This window comes from Phoca vitulina, unplaced genomic scaffold, assembly GCF_004348235.1.
Source record: "Phoca vitulina isolate PV1807 unplaced genomic scaffold, GSC_HSeal_1.0 scaffold37, whole genome shotgun sequence".
Lineage (NCBI taxonomy): Eukaryota > Metazoa > Chordata > Mammalia > Carnivora > Phocidae > Phoca > Phoca vitulina.
Window position 1 is genome coordinate 12,383,205 of NW_022589740.1, and position 17,883 is coordinate 12,401,087.

Sequence of the window (17,883 nt, forward strand, 5' to 3'; positions counted from 1 at the left end):
AGGGTCAGAGGGAGAAGCAGACTCCCTGCCGAGCAGGGAGCCCGATGTGGGACTTGATCCAGGGACTCCAGGATCATGACCTGAGCGGAAGGCAGTCGCTTAACCAACTGAGCCACCCAGGTGCCCTCTTTTCTTCTTTTTCTGATTCTCTTTTTTCTTCCTTCCAGCCGTTCTCCAAACATTTATTTGAGTGTCTCTGTGTGTCTAGCACTCTGTTTGATGCCAGGAATATCAAGGTCCAAGAGCATCACAGTCTTCTGAGGAGGTTATACATTAGTGGGGAGACAGATACTCTCACTTCAAATGATAATGCAGTGAATGAAGTGCTTGTGTTAATTTCCTATGGCTACTATAACAACTTACTACATACTTGATAGTCAGAAACAACACACGTTGATTCTCTTACATTTCTGAAGGTCAGAAGTCTGTTTCATTGGGCCAAAATCAAGGGCCCTGCCCGCTCTGAAATTTCTAAGGAAGAATCTGTTTTCTTGCCCTTCCCAGTTTCTAGAGCTACATTTCTTCTGTCCTTGGTTCATGGACCCCCTCTTCATCTTCAAAGTCAGCATCTTGCTTCAGTGGTCAACTTGGCTTCTGCTTCTGTGTCAAATCTCTATCTCCCTTTACTAAGGACACTTGTGATTACATTTAGGACCCACTCTGATCATCCAGAATAATTTCCCCATGTTATGATTCTTAATTTAGCCACATCTGCAAAATCTCTTTTGCCATGTAAGATAACATTCACAGGTTACAAGGATTAGGAACTGGCTATAACTGGCCATTATTTAGCCCACCACTTTGCTATTTGCAGATGCAGGCAAACAGTGCCAAAGGAGCACCTTGTTTAGCTTGAGGGTGTAGGTCAAAAAGATTGCTGAGTCGGGGCGCCTGGGTGGCTCAGTCGTTAAGCGTCTGCCTTCGGCTCAGGTCATGATCCCAGGGTCCTGGGATCGAGCCCCACCTCGGGCTCCCTGCTCAGCGGGAAGCATACTTTTCCCTCGCCCACTCCCCCTGCTTGTGTTCCCTCTCTCGCTGTGTCTCTCTCTGTCAAATAAATAAATAAAATCTTTAAAAAAATAAAAAAATAAAAAAATAAAAAAGATTGCTGAGTAAGTGGTTGACCCTTCAGCTGAATTCTTAAAGAGTGGTTGGGAATGAGCTTCTATGTCATTACTCCCCAGTTCTGTCTGACTTTCCCTTTTACAATTCATTTCCTAGCTCCTTTCACCTTTCTGGGCTCATTAAATCAGCTGCAAACCCTAGGCTTCCCCTGTTGGTCCTTTTTATCCATCTTTTCTTTCCCAGATATGTCAGCCTCTTGCATGGGGTTCACATTCATCTCCGTACAGATGACTCCAATCTCTGTCTCCAGACCTGGCCACCCCTGTTGTTGGACAGCTCTGTCTGCAAGTCCTGCTCCTCCACCCCATCTCTTCTCCCTACCCACAAACCAACATCTCCTCTTGGCTTCCATAGTTTTATCCTTCTGTCCTTGTTCTCTCATTCAGAGATTTAGTATTTATATATATATAAATACACACACACAGCATCTCCTCAACTGCTCCCCCCACATCCATGTACTATCATATTGTGTGGGTCCTTCCTTAACATTCTTCCCACATCCTGCTACTCTCTACACTGGCCATTGCCTTCACCCAAATGAACCATTCAAATGGTGGACTAAGACTTCTTCTGTCACTAAACCCTCCTCCCAACTTACCTTACAATCATCGTTCCGTTAATTTTCATACGTGACTCTTATTCAAAAAACTTCTAGAGCATAAAGTCTAAACTCCTTAATGTGACATCTCAGGGTTCTCCAGAGTCTAGGCACTACATTACATTCATGTATTTATTCATTCATGGCTCAGCAATCACTGCTCATATGCTAAGACTGTGGCAGGAAATGGAAGAATGATAACGAGTAAAAACAGACATCTCCACCCTTGTGGAATTTACCATTTATTGATAAAGACAGATATAAGTAAAACATTAATTATGAATACACATGAGACTGTGAAATTGCAACTGTAATCAAACAGTAGCTCAGACCTTCGTGATGTCTTTCATCGGCCACCATGCTAAACACTTTACGTCCATTGTCTTATTTAATTGTCACAAAGTGTTCATATCTATTATCCCCACTTTATAGATGAGAGAACAGCAGAGAGAGTTTAAGTAACTTGCTGAAAATTCACACAACAGAAAACGACTTAAGCCAGGAAGGCTGGTTCTAGATTTTGTCCATTTAGCCACAATCTTGTATTTCCATAAAGAAGAGTTGCCTGGTGCTTTGAGAATCATTAACTGGGGATGGGGATGGGGAATTTGAGGTAGTCAGGAAAGGTGCCCTAAGGAAAGACAGCTAAACTGAAATAAGAAATATGTGTAGGTTTAATTGGACAAAAGGAAAGTAAAGGTGTTTATGCAGAAGGAAGCTTTATGTAAAGGCCCAATGGTGGGAAGAGTAGGGTGCTTATAGGGTCTGAATGAGATCACTGTGGTGGAGCAGAGAGAGCAAGGGAAGTGTGGACAAGGCACTGGATTAGGCTGAAATTGGATTAGTCAACCACCTAGGGCTCTATAGATCATGTTATAAACTTTTCTTCATCTTAAATGCATTGGGAAGCCATTGAGGTTTTTTTTTGTCTTTTTTTTTTTTATGTTATGTTAACCACCATACATTACATCATTAGTTTTTGATGTAGTGTTCCATGATTCATTGTTTGTGTATAACACGCAGTGCTCCATGCAGTACGTGCCCTCTTTGATACCCGTCACCAGGCCAACCCATCCTCCCAACCCCTCCCCTCTAGAACCCTCAGTTTGTTTTTCAGAGTCCATCGTCTCTCATGGTTCATCTCCCTCTCCGATTTCCCCCCTTCATTCTTCCCCTCCTGCTATCTTCTTCTTCTTCTTCTTCTTTTTTTTTTATAATATAATGTATTATTTGCTTCAGAGGTACAGATCTGTGATTCAACAGTCTTGCACAATTCACAGCACTCACATAGCACATACCCTCCCCAATGTCTATCACCCAGCCACCCCATCCCTCCCACCTCCCACCACTCCAGCAACCCTCAGTTTGTTTCCTGAGATTAAGAATTCCTCATATCAGTGAGGTCATGTGATACATGTCTTTCTCTGATTGACTTATTTCGCTCAGCATAACACCCTCCAGTTCCATCCACATCGTTGCAAATGGCAAGATTTCATTCTTTTTGATGGCTGCATAATATTCCATTGTATATATATATACCACATCTTCTTTATCCATTCATCTGTCGATGGACATCTTGGCTCTTTCCACAGTTTGGCTATTGTGGACATTGCTGCTATAAACATCGGGGTGCACGTACCCCTTCGGATCCCTACATTTGTATCTTTGGGGTAAATAACCAGTAGTGCAATTGCTGGATCATATGGTAGCTCTATTTTCAACTTTTTGAAGAACTTCCATACTGTTTTCCAGAGTGGCTGCACCAGCTTGCATTCCCACCAACAGTGTAAGAGGGTTCCCCTTTCTCCACATCACCGCCAACGTCTGTCATTTAGCCATTGAGATTTTAAGCAGAGGGTGAGAAAGAGATGTGACAAAAGTTTCTGCATTGTATCCTGAATTGATGAGGTCTCATTCTCTAGAATAGGAGCCCTCAAAAGGACCTAGGTTTGGGAATAAGATCATGGATTCCATTTTGGACACATTGACTTTGAAGTGCCTTGTGAGAAATACTAATGAGATATCAAGGAAAATGTCAAATATATGAATCTGGAGTTTGTAGAAGTCTGTTTTGGACCTTTAAGTTTGGGTGAGCAGAGGTGCCATATTGAGAGATGGTTCCTTTTTGTACAAAGAGTAGAAAGGCTCAGCACTTGTTTAACTGACCATTTGCAACTGAGAGATGAACTTGTTGAAGGGCTCCATTCCTGCTGAAGAGAACTTACAGATCTAATTGTGAGGTCTGCATTAGTCTTTCTCAGCAGATTTGAATGTGGGGTAATAATCAGGCCGAGTGGGAGGAATTAATTTTAGATTCCTTGTCTACTTTCTCCTTTTACAATAGATTACCATTGTATAATCATTTATCCTTCAGTGATAGGAACTAATTTTTGGCAATCGTGGTTTGATCTATTAAAAGAGAAGTGGCAAAAATAAAAAATAAAAAAAAAAGGTTGTGTGAGCAGGCTTCTCAAGACTGCAACGTACCCTTAGTGTTCAGATCAAAATGGATCATATTGGTTAACTATTGCTGCATCACAAATTACCTCAAAATGGAAGGGCTTGAAACAACTGTATTATCCTTACAGTTCTTTTGGGTCAGGGATTCAGGAACAGTTTAACTGAGAGACTCAGGCTCAGGATCTCTCACGAGGCCTCAGTCAAGATGTTGGCCAAGACTGAAGGCTTGACTGAGGCTGAAGAACCCACTTCCAATGTTCAAGGTTATTTACATTACTATACGCTGGTGCTTACAGTGGTTGGCAGCAATCCATGGTATTTCCCCACAAGAGCTTCTCCTAGGGCTGCTCGAGTAACCTCATGGCATGACTGGAGGCTTCCCCCAGAATAACAATTCAAAAGTGAGAGAGCCACGTGAAAGCTAGAAGGCACATAGCGTCATGCATGCTTCATTACCAGCACATCGCTAAGTTTGGCCCACTGTAAGGTTGGGGAAGGGAACTAGACTCCACCTTTTGAAGAGAGGAGCACTGAAGGATCTGTGGACATATTTTCGAGCCACCACATGGGTGTTTGGAATCTGAGTTGTGGAGGAGCCTCCCCTCGCACCCTGTGTAGAAATTAATTTCCGCTACAACAAACCGAACAGATGGTCAGTCAGCCTCTGCTTGGCACTTCCAGCTAGGAGAAGTTCACTATGTTGTGAGTCAGTGAATTCCATTTATACCCACTTTTAATTGTTAGAAGATTCTTCTATTCATGAAATTGAAAAATTCTGTTGCTGAATATTCCATTATTGAAGCTGCTTTTGCCGCTCTGGAGTGACACATTTATGTGATGGTGTGTCCATTATTTGCAACCACGGTAATCTTCTTGATTTCTTCTTCAGAGAAAATACAGTCATTTCCACTTAGAATTTCCTCTCATGTTTTGATTTCAGGATTTTTCCACATTCTGGTCACCTTCCTGAAAACATCTCAATTCAGTTCATCCCTCCACAACTATAAACCAACAACTAGTACCCCAAGCTAAGTTTAAAAGGATGCTTGGCTGACTGAGCCACCCAGGTGCCCCTAGTATTTTTTTTTTTTTTTAACACGTCAAACTTCTCAGATGAGGTGCCTACAAAAAACAAAGAGAGTTTCTGCAGTGTTTTTCCTTTGCTGATTTATTAGACTAGTCTTCCAGTCCTTCCTCCTATGAAGTCTGGTATCAGTTTACTAGGAGTACTGGAACAAAGTACTACAAACCAGTTGGTTTAAACAATGGAAATTTATCGTCTCCCAGTCTGCAGGCTGAAAGTCCAAGATCAAAGTATCAGCAGAGTTGGTTCTTTCTGAGAGATGTGAGGGAAGCATCTGTTCTAGGCCTCTCTCCATGGCTTGTTGATGGTATCTTCTCCCTATGTTTTTTCATACCAACTTCCCACATTTTCCTTTTTTATAAGGACAGAAGTCCTATTGGATTCAGGCCCAACCTCATGACCTCATTTTAACTTGATTACCTCTGTAAAGACCTTATTTCCAAATACAGTCACATTCTGAGGTACTGGGAATTTAAGACTTCAACATATGAATTTTAGGGAGACTCAATTCAACCTATAAGAGGTCCCTAAGGCAGATTTCATGTTTTAAAAAAAGGGTAAGCTTGTGTGGCCAGTACTTTTGTGCATGCCAACATGTTCTTATCAGTATCTATGTATCAGCCACAGTCCGTTGAGATAAACTGTGTGGACTATTACTATCACCTTTCAGTTTCCAAAAGAGAAAAATGAGTGCTTTTCCTAAATTCATGCTCAGATGTCCACTTGCTAAATTTGGTTTCTGAAGATGTCTTTTGTGAGACAGCAACTGCAATAATTGGGTTGTTTAATGATTTAATGATTCAAATGTGTTGTTTAACCTTGGGATTAAGCTTTGGGATTTGGGATGAATTTGACTCAATGTTTGATGATAATTGTACCCCTATTCCAGAAATTGGTTAAGGCATCAAGGGATTTTGAATTTGGGAAACAAATAAATTAGGGTGTAACAATTTGTATCCCAAAGCCATTCACAAACTATCAGGTGCATGTAGAGGTCATCCAGTACATTAATGACTGCTTGAAAAAAAGGGACATATATGATCTCATTTTATTTTTTTTTTAATTTTTAAAAAGATTTATTTATTTATTTTAGAGAGAGAGAGAATGCGAGTAGAGGAGGGATGGAGGGACGGGGAGAGAGAGTCCTCCAGCAGACTTCCCGCTGAGCGCAGAGTTCAACATGGGGCTCGATCCCTGGACCCTGAGGTCATGACCTCAGCCAAAACCAAGAGTCGAACACTTAACTGACTGAGCCACCCAGGCACCCCAATATGACCTCACTTTAGATTGCTGCTTTAGGGTGCTGTAAATATTAGATCTGTGTCATTCTGTTTTCCCACCGTCTCTACCCTGCTTGCAGTGTTTCTTGTTGGTGATTTGGGTGTTCTACAGATGATCAGTGTTTTATATGATATGATTTTGATGTTAAAAAATAACATTTATTACGAGCAGAGAATTTGTTTTTGTTCATATATTTGCTCACATAAAAAAGAACAGTTATAATGCCTGTGTGTGGGGTATGAATGAACACACGATGAACCATCAGTTTTCTTTGAAGCCTCCCAGGTGCCCTTTCCATCCCATTCCCTTCCCTTCCCCCTCTGAGGGAGCCATTATCCTAAATTTTATGTTTACCATGTCCTTACTTGTCATTATACTTTCATTTGAATATTTATATTTCTAAACAGTATACTGTTTGCTTTGTAGTTAAGATTTTAGGGCCGCCTGGGTGGCTCAGTTGGTTAAGCCTCTGCCTTCAGCTCAGGTCATGATCCCAGGGTCCTGGGATCGAGTCCCACGTCTGGCTCCTTGCTCAGCAGAGAGCCTGCTTCTCCCTCTGCCTGCCTCTCTCCCTGCTTGTGCTCTTTCTCTCTCTGACAAATAAATAAGTAAAAATAAAAAAAAACCTTTAAAAAAATTTTTAAATCATTGCAAAATTCTTTTAAAAAGCTGCAAGAATACCATGAATAACTCTCATATAGCCTTCACCCAGGTTCCCTACTGTTAACATTTTACCACATTTGCTTCATGGTTCTTCCCCCTCCCCCCGATACATGTATGTATACATATGCAAACACACACACACGCGCGCGCGTGCACACACTTTTTTTTCTGAACTAATTGCGAGTAAGTTACAAACATCCTGTTCTAGTCTAAGTACTTCAGTGTGTATTTCCAAACAAAACAAAACAAAAGAAAATGAGGATGCTGTCTTACATAATCATGTACAATCATCTAGATCAGGAAATTAATGTAGATCTAAATCTGCCGCATTATCCACAGATCCATTCATACCCTGCCACTGACCCAGTGATGTCCCTGATAGCTCCTTCCTCCTTCTGGGTCAGGATGCCTACTAGAATCATAAGTCGTATTTACTTATCATGATTTTTTAGTCGCCTTTCACCTGGAACAGGTCTTCAAGTCTTAACTGTCCTGAGTAAGTTCCAAGAAGGTAGGACAGTTTGTTTGTTTCTTTTGTTTTGTTTTAGGATGTCTTCCAGTTTGGGTTCACCCGATGTTTCCTCATGATTAGACTCAGATTATGCATTTTTTGGCAGGAATACCACAGAAGCAATGCTGTGTTCTTCTTGGTGCATCAGAGCTGAAGACACGTGATGTTGATTTAGCCCATTATTCTTGATGTTAACTTTGTTCATTTGGTTCAGGTAGTGATTACCAGATTTTTCCACCAAAAAGTTACTATTTTTCTACATAAAATAAATTTTGTGGGGAGATATTTTGAATTTATATAAATATCCTGTTCTTCAACAAAATTTTCACCCACTTAACATTCATTGACGATTTTTGCATGAATCATTTATTACAATGATGGTTGCCAAATGCTAATTTTCTAGTTCTATCATTCCTTCCACATGTGTTAGTTGGTGTTCTACTGTAAGGAAAAACTCTCCCTCATCCATCCATTCATTTATTTGTGTGGATTCAGGGATACATATTTTATTCATTGGGATTTAATTCATAATAATACTAATAAATTATAAATAAATAATTATAAATAATAACAATATTATTATTATTTGATGCTCAGATTGGCCCATATTTTGCTAGCTGGAACTTCTTCAAGGTGGCTCCTGTGTGCTTTTTACCACTCTTTGGCTATTTTTTTAGTGCTTCCTTTTTGGTACAAAATTACATTCCCTATTTATCTTGTGCTTTGCTCCAGCCCTGGAGTCAATCTGGTTCTTTGTAGTGGAGAATGGTATATAGAAACCAAGATCTGAGCATTACGGGTGCTAATTGCTACAGGGTATCATTGTTTCTATGTCCTCTTAGCAGATAGATTTAGGAAGGGTTTATGTATGCATGTATATACATATGTAAGTAAGTATGTATGTATGTATGTGTATACATATATATTCATTCATTCATTATTGATCTAAGTTGAAAACTATGAGTTGACATCAGTACTTCCAATTCAAATCCAGTACCACCATATGCTATCCCTCCCTTTCCATATTTGTAATTCACCTCTGAGAAGACTATCATTAACCGCAGTATATTTACATACTTGCTGGACACCCTGTGTGTAATCAAACTCTTGGCCCTGGTGGTGACTCCTCAGCCATCCCTGCCCTCTTAACCTGCCTCCTTGACTCCATACTTCTTTACCCCCAGTCCCTGTGGCCCTGTTAGCCTTCTCAGCCTTGATGACCCCTTTAGCCCCGACTGCTTTTTTGTTCCTGGCCCCACCAGGCCCACCAGCCTGGGATGTATTAAGGGAAGGGAAAGGAAAGGAAAGGCACCAAGAAATATTTTATAAAGAAAAGAGAAATCGTAGGGGAGGGCTCTGTTTAAAAATTTTGCGTGAAAGACAATTTTTAAAAATGTATAGTATCGTGCTTAATAGCCCTCAGCCTGGACAATGACTATAGTTCAAATTTTAGATACCTACCAGCTGTGTAATCTTGCGTAAAATGCTTAACATATCTGTGCCTCAGTTTTCTCATCTGTAAAATGAGGTTAGTAATACTACCTACCTCATAGGATTCTTGTGAGGTTAAAAGAAATTAACGCATGTAAAGTGTGTAGGACAGTGTCTTGCACACAGTAAGTTCATTTAAGAATAATCTTACTATTATTATCAGATGTCCCATCATTTTAGAACATGTTTTATTTTTCTAATAAAAAGTTACTAAATGCCAATGAATCACTAGTGATGTCATTAGATCAGAAGAATTACTAAAGTTACTTTTTTATCTATCAAAAACATGTTTTCTATAGCAAAATAAAGTTTTATAAGATAGCCAGAATCTACACTTTTCCAAGAGTATTTTATCAAACTCTAAAGTTAAGGGAATAATTGTTAAGAGTTATTGCCAATTGAAAAACCAATCATAAATTAGGATAAAGCTTTTTGGACATGTTAGTTGTAAACCACTGGAGTGGTTTTCAAATTATATAATTTTAACTTACAAGAGTCTTTTTAGGAGTCTGTAGCAGAGTTTGGCAAACTTATTTTTTGGGTGGCCCAGCTATTTCGCAGTGGCCTGAAGAGCAATTTACTCTTCATAGCAACAAACATCTTGCCCAAATTTGCCATCTGGTGTTTGAAGCCTCTATCTTGCAGAGTTTTTTCATTAGCTGACAGTCATTACTCATCTGCTTTTGGCTTTAGTATTGCTGACATTCTCAGTATTTGTCATCCTAAATAGTCACAGTTTCAAGTGAGAGAGCACTTGGAGCAGTTTTCTTAACAGAAGGGATTCAATTTCCTCATCTGGAAAACAAGGAGGTCAGATGAGAAGGTTCCAGTTAGCTGGCACCATCTCTGATTTTATGAAACCTGGTTTTTAATGATTTCTGTATGTGCCAGACAACCCACCTAAACTGTGGCTTGCGGAGGAAGGTTGCGGGTTGTAACAGGTACTTACTAAATGGTGAAAGATTGAAAGATGTGAATGAATGGCCCCATAAGCCCAGAGAAACTCAGGATCAGAGAGCCATTGCCCCATAAAGAGAACATCGGTGATATTTTATAATTTTGCAAAATAATTTCCAAAATAATTTTAGAGATTTCTTAAAAGTAAATCTCAAGGCTGTACCATGATCTACAAAGCGTCTGGCTACCATCTCTATTCTTCTAGTCCTTGTACCATATCCCCACTGGTATCCCTGGTGTTTCAAAACTTGCCAAGCATTAATTTAAATTAAATTTAAATATACATGTCAGAGCCTTTGTACTGATTTGTTCCCTGTGCCTGGAATGCTCCTCCCAGAATATGCAAGTGTTTTACTCCCTCCCTTTATACAGTTCTCTGCTCAAACATCATTTCTCAGAGAGATCCATCACACACCACGTTTTATCTCATCCATTTACCTTGCTTTATTTTTCATCACAGCACCCACTAATATATGCAGTATATCTCATATTCACCTATCGATTTATTGTTCCTACTCCCTGGAATCATGTTTTACATGCAGGCAGTAATTGTTGAGTGAATACATGAGTAAGAGCCAGAGAACAGTCTATTAAGTACTTGATTGGTGGATTAAAGTTCTTTCCAACCCACTGTTGCAGTGGTATTTAAAGAAGACTACTGTCTGTAATACATCTTGCAGTTTTTTGCCTCTGTGCTTCTGCTCATATCATTATTTACCCCTTCCATTCTTTTGTCTCCAACTCCAGATACTTTTCGTCAGAGTTCTGCCTTTGAAACCTTCACTGAACACACCCACTGTCTCTCTCTGAACCCCCCAGAGCCCACGGCGCCCTGTCATTATCCCTTCCTTGTCTCGTGTATCATCTGTCTCTGTGTATCTTAATTCCCCAACCATAGGCTCCATGAGTGGAGATTACATTTATGTATTCTTTTTTTTTTTTTACTTTACACTTTCATATACAATTAAAATGGAATTAACTTTGATATTTTTGCTATAAGAAAAACATTTATTAACAATTTTGAATCCCAAAGAGTGTACTATGAGGAAATGATCACTACCATCAATGTTCAGACATGCCAACACACACATCTCATTCTTACTAAAAAATGTGATTATACCATACATGTTATCTAGTAACCTGCATTTTTAAAAATACCTTAAGATCGTATCAGGGATAATGTTCCATTTGATAGCTATAAGCCTTCATTGTCATTTTTTTTTTAAGATTTATTTATTTATTTGAGAGAGAGAGAGCATTGAATGAGTGGGGGGCGGGCCAGAGGGAGAGAATCTTTCAAGCAGACTCCCTGCTGAGTGCGGAGCCCAACGCAGGGCTCAGTCCCTTGACCCATGAGATCATGAGCTGAGCTGAAACCAAGAGGCAGACGCTCAACCAACTGAGCCTCCCACGTGCCTCTTCACTGTCACTTTTAATTGCTGCCATGTTTAGTTGTATTTAACCAATCTCTTACTGACTTTGAAATTGTTTGCAATTTTTCACTATCGTACATGTGTGATGTACGCTTTTAAATGCAGTGAGAAATTTGAAGAGAGAGTAGATTTCAAATCTTCATAATGGAGGGCGGGAATGAGTTTACTAGAGAAGTGCTCTTCACATTTTTTTTTAAACTAATGTGCCCCTTAAAGGAATTTTGAAAAACTTAAGTGCATTTGCACTTTTTAAAAGTTGATATGTATAGTTTTTATTAAATTTAAATACACTTAAAGCCCATAATTTTTGCAAATTATATATACCTGTCAAAATTGAACTGTGACATTACTTTTTAAAATGTATCTGATAGAATAAAAATATAGTGATTTGATATCTACCTTAATCTATTTTTTAGAAAATCATGAACTAGCTTCTCTTTAATGATCTGAAATGCTATATAGTCCCTTTTTCTTCTTGAACTATTAATTCTATTCTACTTTCCTTACAGAGTCTATGCTAATGCAATATAGTTTTATATTTGAAAGTCTTTTATTAATCAACCATTGCAGTCAAATTTGTGTGCATAAATGTATTTAAAATTTCCTGGGACCATAAGGTAATTTGTTAAATGTTAAATAAAAAAGCTGTTTTTTCCATATATGTATGGATGAGTGTTACTTGTTGGTAGAACGAAATAGGAGCAGCATCAATTTTTTTCTTATTTTCCATTTTTATAGATGTAAGTGCTGAGAAACATTTTCACGTAAATCAAGTGGACGTGACTGGGAGGAGCTTTGTCATAGCAATATCTCTCAATTCTTTGAATTCCTTCTGAGTTATTTGATAATATTAATCTATCACTGAAAAAACATTTTCAATGATCTGTTGGTGGCTATACAATTATGTTTTCTGTTTTACTGAAAGTAAAGACCGCAGTGCTAGAGAGATGTCTTAGGGCACCAGCAACAGGCATTGGTAGGAGCGCATCTGATCTTGATGATTATGGACATTCCATCTACCACATCGTGTGCTTTGCTCCAACCCTGCCTGGCTTCCACATGTGTAGCCCAGAGAAGGGGAGAGTTGGATTCAGTTAAGGCTGAACCTCTACCAGAGGTATGTTGACTAAGAACTAAAAAATATGAAATAACAGGTGGTAGAATCTAAGCTGGACAAGGACAATGTGGAAGAAGACCACTGATGGACTGGGGAAGAGTAGAGAGGAGAAGGTAAAGGGAGGGCTTTTCCAGGTGGAAGATTGGTTGGAGTAGTTGAAATGGCAAACTGGAAAGAGAGGTCACTGTGGCCTGATATGTGATTCAGGATTTTTGGAGGTGGAGCAGTTGTGGGTCATGAGCATGTCCAAGGTGTGACCATAATATGAAGTTCGTGAACTTTATTTGTTCATCTGTTTATGAACAAATCGCTGAAAAGGAGTTCGTGGAAATAGGTTGTCATGGTGTCAAAAGGCCATGATGATTTTCAAAGGAATGAAGGCAGGGCTTGGAGTGGAGAGAAAGAATGTGAGGCAGGCATCAACAAATCTAGACAGTGAGAGAAAGGTGCTCTTGAAAGCTGGAAGGGGCAGGTCTTAAAGGAACTTAGTTTATAAGAAGGTGCAGGAGAAATGGTTTGGGAAGAACTGTGGTGGGTATGGAAGGAACCAACTTATTGCCTGACTCTGATGTGTGAACACCTGCCATTTGAGAAGCCCAGGGAAAACCATGTCCTCAGGGGAGAGCTCCAATTATTAGAAGGAGAAACTTGTATTTATGACAGGCATTTTAGTTCTATTAGACAGTGTGGTTCTGAACCACAAGCTTACTTAATGGGTTAGTAAAACTTCATGGGGCGCCTGGGTGGCTCAGTCGGTTAAGCGAACGACTCTTGATTTTGGCTCAGGTCATGATCTCATGGTTGTGAGATCGAGACCTGCATCAGGGTCCAGGCTCAGCATGAGTGTGCTTGAGATTCTCTCCCTCTCTCTCTGTCCCTCCACACCTGCTTGCACTCTCTCTCTAAAAAAAAACAACAAAGAAACAACAAAAAGAACTTCCTCGGTTTCTACTAGAGTTACTAGTTCTTTCAGTTTCCCTGTCTCTCCAGAATAAATTTTGATCATTTATATTTTCCTCAAAAACCATTTATTTCAAATATATATTCAAATGTGTGAATATAGGGCTTTACAAATATTTTTATGTAGGTATGCATGTATGTGATTTATGTGTTTAATGGTAAACCAGCTCTGAGTTATAGAGATAAATTGTTTTTGTGTTTTTTAAATTAATTATGGATCTGCTTTGATACTTATTGATTCAAATCTGTTTTCAGGATCATCAAATTATATTTTCTCATTTGTAGGAATTACATTTTCATTTTCTCTTCTGAGATTAAAAAATCCCATTTTTTAAAAAAAGCTTATCATTAATGAATAGAGATTTCAATCAACATTTATTTTACTTTATTTTCAGTTCCACAAACTATTTTTCAGGCAGCATAGTGCCTTGCTTCTAATTAATTAGATACATTTTATTTAGCAGTCTTTTTTCAGTATTTCATGTTCCATAAAACATTTATTCTCCCAATATTACATTTATAAATGAAATGCACGATATTTCCTGCATATATATTCCATTGTCCCTTTGTTTTTTCTTGCTTTGCAACCCATTTTTATAGAGAAGGCAATAACACTATATTTAAAAAAGAATCAGCAATAGATACAATGTGTCTAGTATTTAATATATTCTAGGGATGTGCTAACTTCTTCACCACAGTTATCATATTTAGTCTTTACAACAGCCCTGTGAAGTATGTACTGATTTTATCTCCAGGGTGCACTGGGGAGACCAGACCAAGAGAGAATAAGAGGTCCATCCAAGGTTTCCCGGCTGTTGTGCATCGGCTCATCAGCCTGCGTGAGAGATCGCTCTGTTAGCATCTCATCCACAGTACTAGAAAAATATAGCAGACCTCTTTATGGCAGATGTCCAGCACCAGAGCATCAACATAATTCATGCTAAGATTCGATTGTCAGGCAATTATGATGTGCAATTATATTCAGTGTTAATAACTTGCACCATGAGATCCTACTACCGTACTCCGGACGTGAGTTTCCTTTAACAGCCGAACAAAAATCTTTTATTCATCTGCAGTGAGGTACACTTTCTATAAATAATTGTTTCCTTTAATCATTTTGGGGTATGGGCAGAAATAGGTATCAATTAGCCATTTTTAATACCCTGTATCTTCAAATTAGAATTTTTGAAGTCTTACTTGTATCTGTAGAAAGGCAGAAAAAGAAATCTCATGCAGTTTGCTTCCTTGGACAAGCAAAGGCAAACCCCTATCTTTTTGTCTCTGAACTCTATCCCATTTGGTTATCGAACACCTTTTAAAAAGATTTAGCTATTTAACAACAACAAATGCCTATGGCTCATTAATTTGTGATTCTTCTCTTTCTTTCTTTTAAAGATAGTGTTTTTAGAAGAAGCATCCCAACAAGAAAAGCTGGCCAAAGAATGGTGCTTCAAGCCGTGTGAAATAAGAGAACTAAGCAACCAGTAAGTCACAGCCAACTTCTTCTCTTTCTCTGTTAACTAGTGCCCTTCACTAGTCTCAGACGATGAGAAACCTGCCTTGAGGGACGGAGAGGCTTTGTGTTTTTCCTTGCGGGGTGAGGTGAAAAGAAGGGAATTTGAGAACAGGAAGCTGAAGGTTGGAAGCTTTGAGAACAGGAGACTGCCGTCATCTGTTTATCTCTTCAGCAGATCTTTGTTGAGCTTACTGTGTGTAACAACCAGGATCTGGAGGAGAAAATGATCTGTAAAGTCTTTGCCCGCGCAGGGTTTACAGCCCACGGGGATCTCAGAGAGTAAGCAGGTACACAGATATGGAAGCTCGCCAGTGATAGGTGGTGATACCTTCCATGAAAGAAATAAAGAGGGAGGGAGAGAAAATGCCGGGGGTGGGGGGTGGGGATGGAGGTTTGGGGAGCGGTAACTGGCAGCATAGTTCGGGAAGACCTATCCCCCAAAGCGCACTTGAGCTGTGGTTTTATGTTGTGGGTTTTTAAAAAAATATTTTATTTATTTATGTGTGTGTGTGTGTGTGTGAGAGAGAGAGAGAGAGAGAGAGAATGAGCAGGGGGAGGGGCAGAGGGAGAGAGAGAAAGCAGACTCCCCGCTCGCTGAGCAAGGTCCCAATGTGGGGCTCGATCCCAGGACCCAGAGATCATGACCTGAGCCGAAGGCAGATGCTTAACTGACTGAGCCACCTAGGCGCCCCATGTTTGGGGGGTTTTAATATTTGTTCAAAACGTGTTTGCTATGATTGGCTCATTCTCTTCATAGCCTGGTTGATTTGTTTTATATAGATGGGAATGCTTTATTTTTTTAAAGATTTATTTATTTATTTTGGAGGCGGAGGGGCAGTGGGAGAGGGAGAGAGGAGCTCAAGCAGACTCCTTGCTCAGTGCAAGTCCTACGCGGGGCTCGATCTCACAAACCCTAGATCAGAGCTGAGCCGAAACCAAGAGTCCACCGCTTAACCAACTGCGCCACCCAGGTGCCCCAGGATGGGAATACTTTTTTGAACTCAAAGATTTTATCTTGTTTCAGGGCAAGCATGTTTCCAAAGTCAATGGAAGTTCCAAAATCAATAAAAATCACTTTCATTCTAAAGATGTTTTTATAACTTGGGAAGTGACTTTAGAGTAATGTGGTGAGAACAGTGAACTAGGTGTTGGAACACCTGGCTTGAATCCTCTCGCTAAAGCCTGAAAGCAAGTCACCTCCTTTCTCTGAGCCTGTCTCCTAGGCTGTTAGCAGAATTGTTCTCAGTGGTCGTGGATGCCACCTCCATACGCTGCAGCAGCTTTGTGAACTGGGCTACCCGTAAGGCTTTGAGGCAGAGGGGCTGGCCACAGTCCTGACAGACGGGGTGACTGCTCATAGTGAAGTTTTGGTGCACTTACATTTGTGTTCACATTTCCTACCTGCTGCCTCTCTCTAGGCTGGGAAGCTCTTGGGCAGTGGGCCTGAAAGTGAATCCAGTGGGCATGGAGATAATTCTAGCCCCTTCTGTGTTATCGTCTGCTTCCTCTTGCTAGATTTGTATGAGTGAGCAGAGGAGGGTGGGGTAGTTGGAGGATGGGGGGCGGGGTGAACACTTCTGTGGGTCCACAAGTCCTTCCGTCCCTCTGTATGAGGCTGCTTTTGGAGGAAAGTCCATCAGACAAATGTGGACTCTGGGGTGCCTCTAGGCACCACGCACAGAGAAGTGGTAAGGTAAGAAAAAACATAAACCTTGGTTGAAGACTGAAGTCTTTGTAGAAAAGCCTTATACCAAACACACGAGATATGTGCAGTTGAATTTCAAGTCACAATTAAGATACCACAGAAGATGGTGTCTCTGACAGTGTGTTTAACAGACTTACTGTACCTGCAGGTCTATCTCAGCACAATGTAGATTTTCTTTCTTTTTTTTTTTTTAAAGATTTTATTTATTTACTTGAGAGAGAGAGAGCACAAGCAGGGGGAGGAGCAGAGGGAGAAGGAGGCTCCCTGCTGAGTAGGGAGCCCGATTCTGGGCTCCATCCCAGGACCCTGGGATCACGACCTGAGCCAAAGGCAGACACTGAACTGACTGAGCCACCCAGGCGCCCCATGATGTGGATTTTCTTAAGTGAAAATGACAACCGGAGCACCCTGAGCAGAGCTTTGAAAGAAGTGGATCAGATTGTGGCCATGGACCATAGAAAGGGTGGCAGGGCCAGGATGAGGCATTCACATCTGGCAAGGAATTTAAGGATGGTGGGGAAGGCAAAAAACTCAGGAATCAAGATAAGTAATAGTTTGATGCAATATTTTTATTTATTTATTTATTTATTTATTTATTTATTTATTTTTAAGATTTATTAATTTATTTATTTGACAGAGAGAGACACAGCGAGAGAGGGAACACAAGCAGGGGGAATGGGAGGGGGAGAAGCAGGCTTCCCACTGAGCAGGGAGCCCGATGTGGGGCTCGATCCCAGGACCCTGGGATCATGACCTGAGCCGAAGGCAGACGCTTAACGACTGAGCCACCCAGGCACCCCTGATGCAATATTTTTAAAAATCAAAATTAATGCAAAAAATCCATGATGAACAAAATACCAAAATTTTAAATAAAGACAGGATGTTATTGTTTTACACCCCTGCATTGTTGGGCAAGGAAATGGTCATTTTCAAAGAGCCTGGGATTCCCAAGCCCACAGGACCATCACAGCTCCCAGCTGGC

General features: G+C 40.2%; 1 protein-coding gene across 1 annotated transcript in view; it reads left to right on the forward strand.

The window, feature by feature from the left end:
• The window catches only part of GDA (guanine deaminase), a 71,096-nt gene that overhangs the window by 17,140 nt on the left and 36,073 nt on the right, over positions 1-17,883 (forward strand). Inside the window, exon 2 of the mRNA XM_032427444.1 lies at positions 15,076-15,164. Coding sequence (XP_032283335.1) covers positions 15,076-15,164 — 89 coding nt within the window. The remainder of the gene's footprint in view (positions 1-15,075; positions 15,165-17,883) is intronic.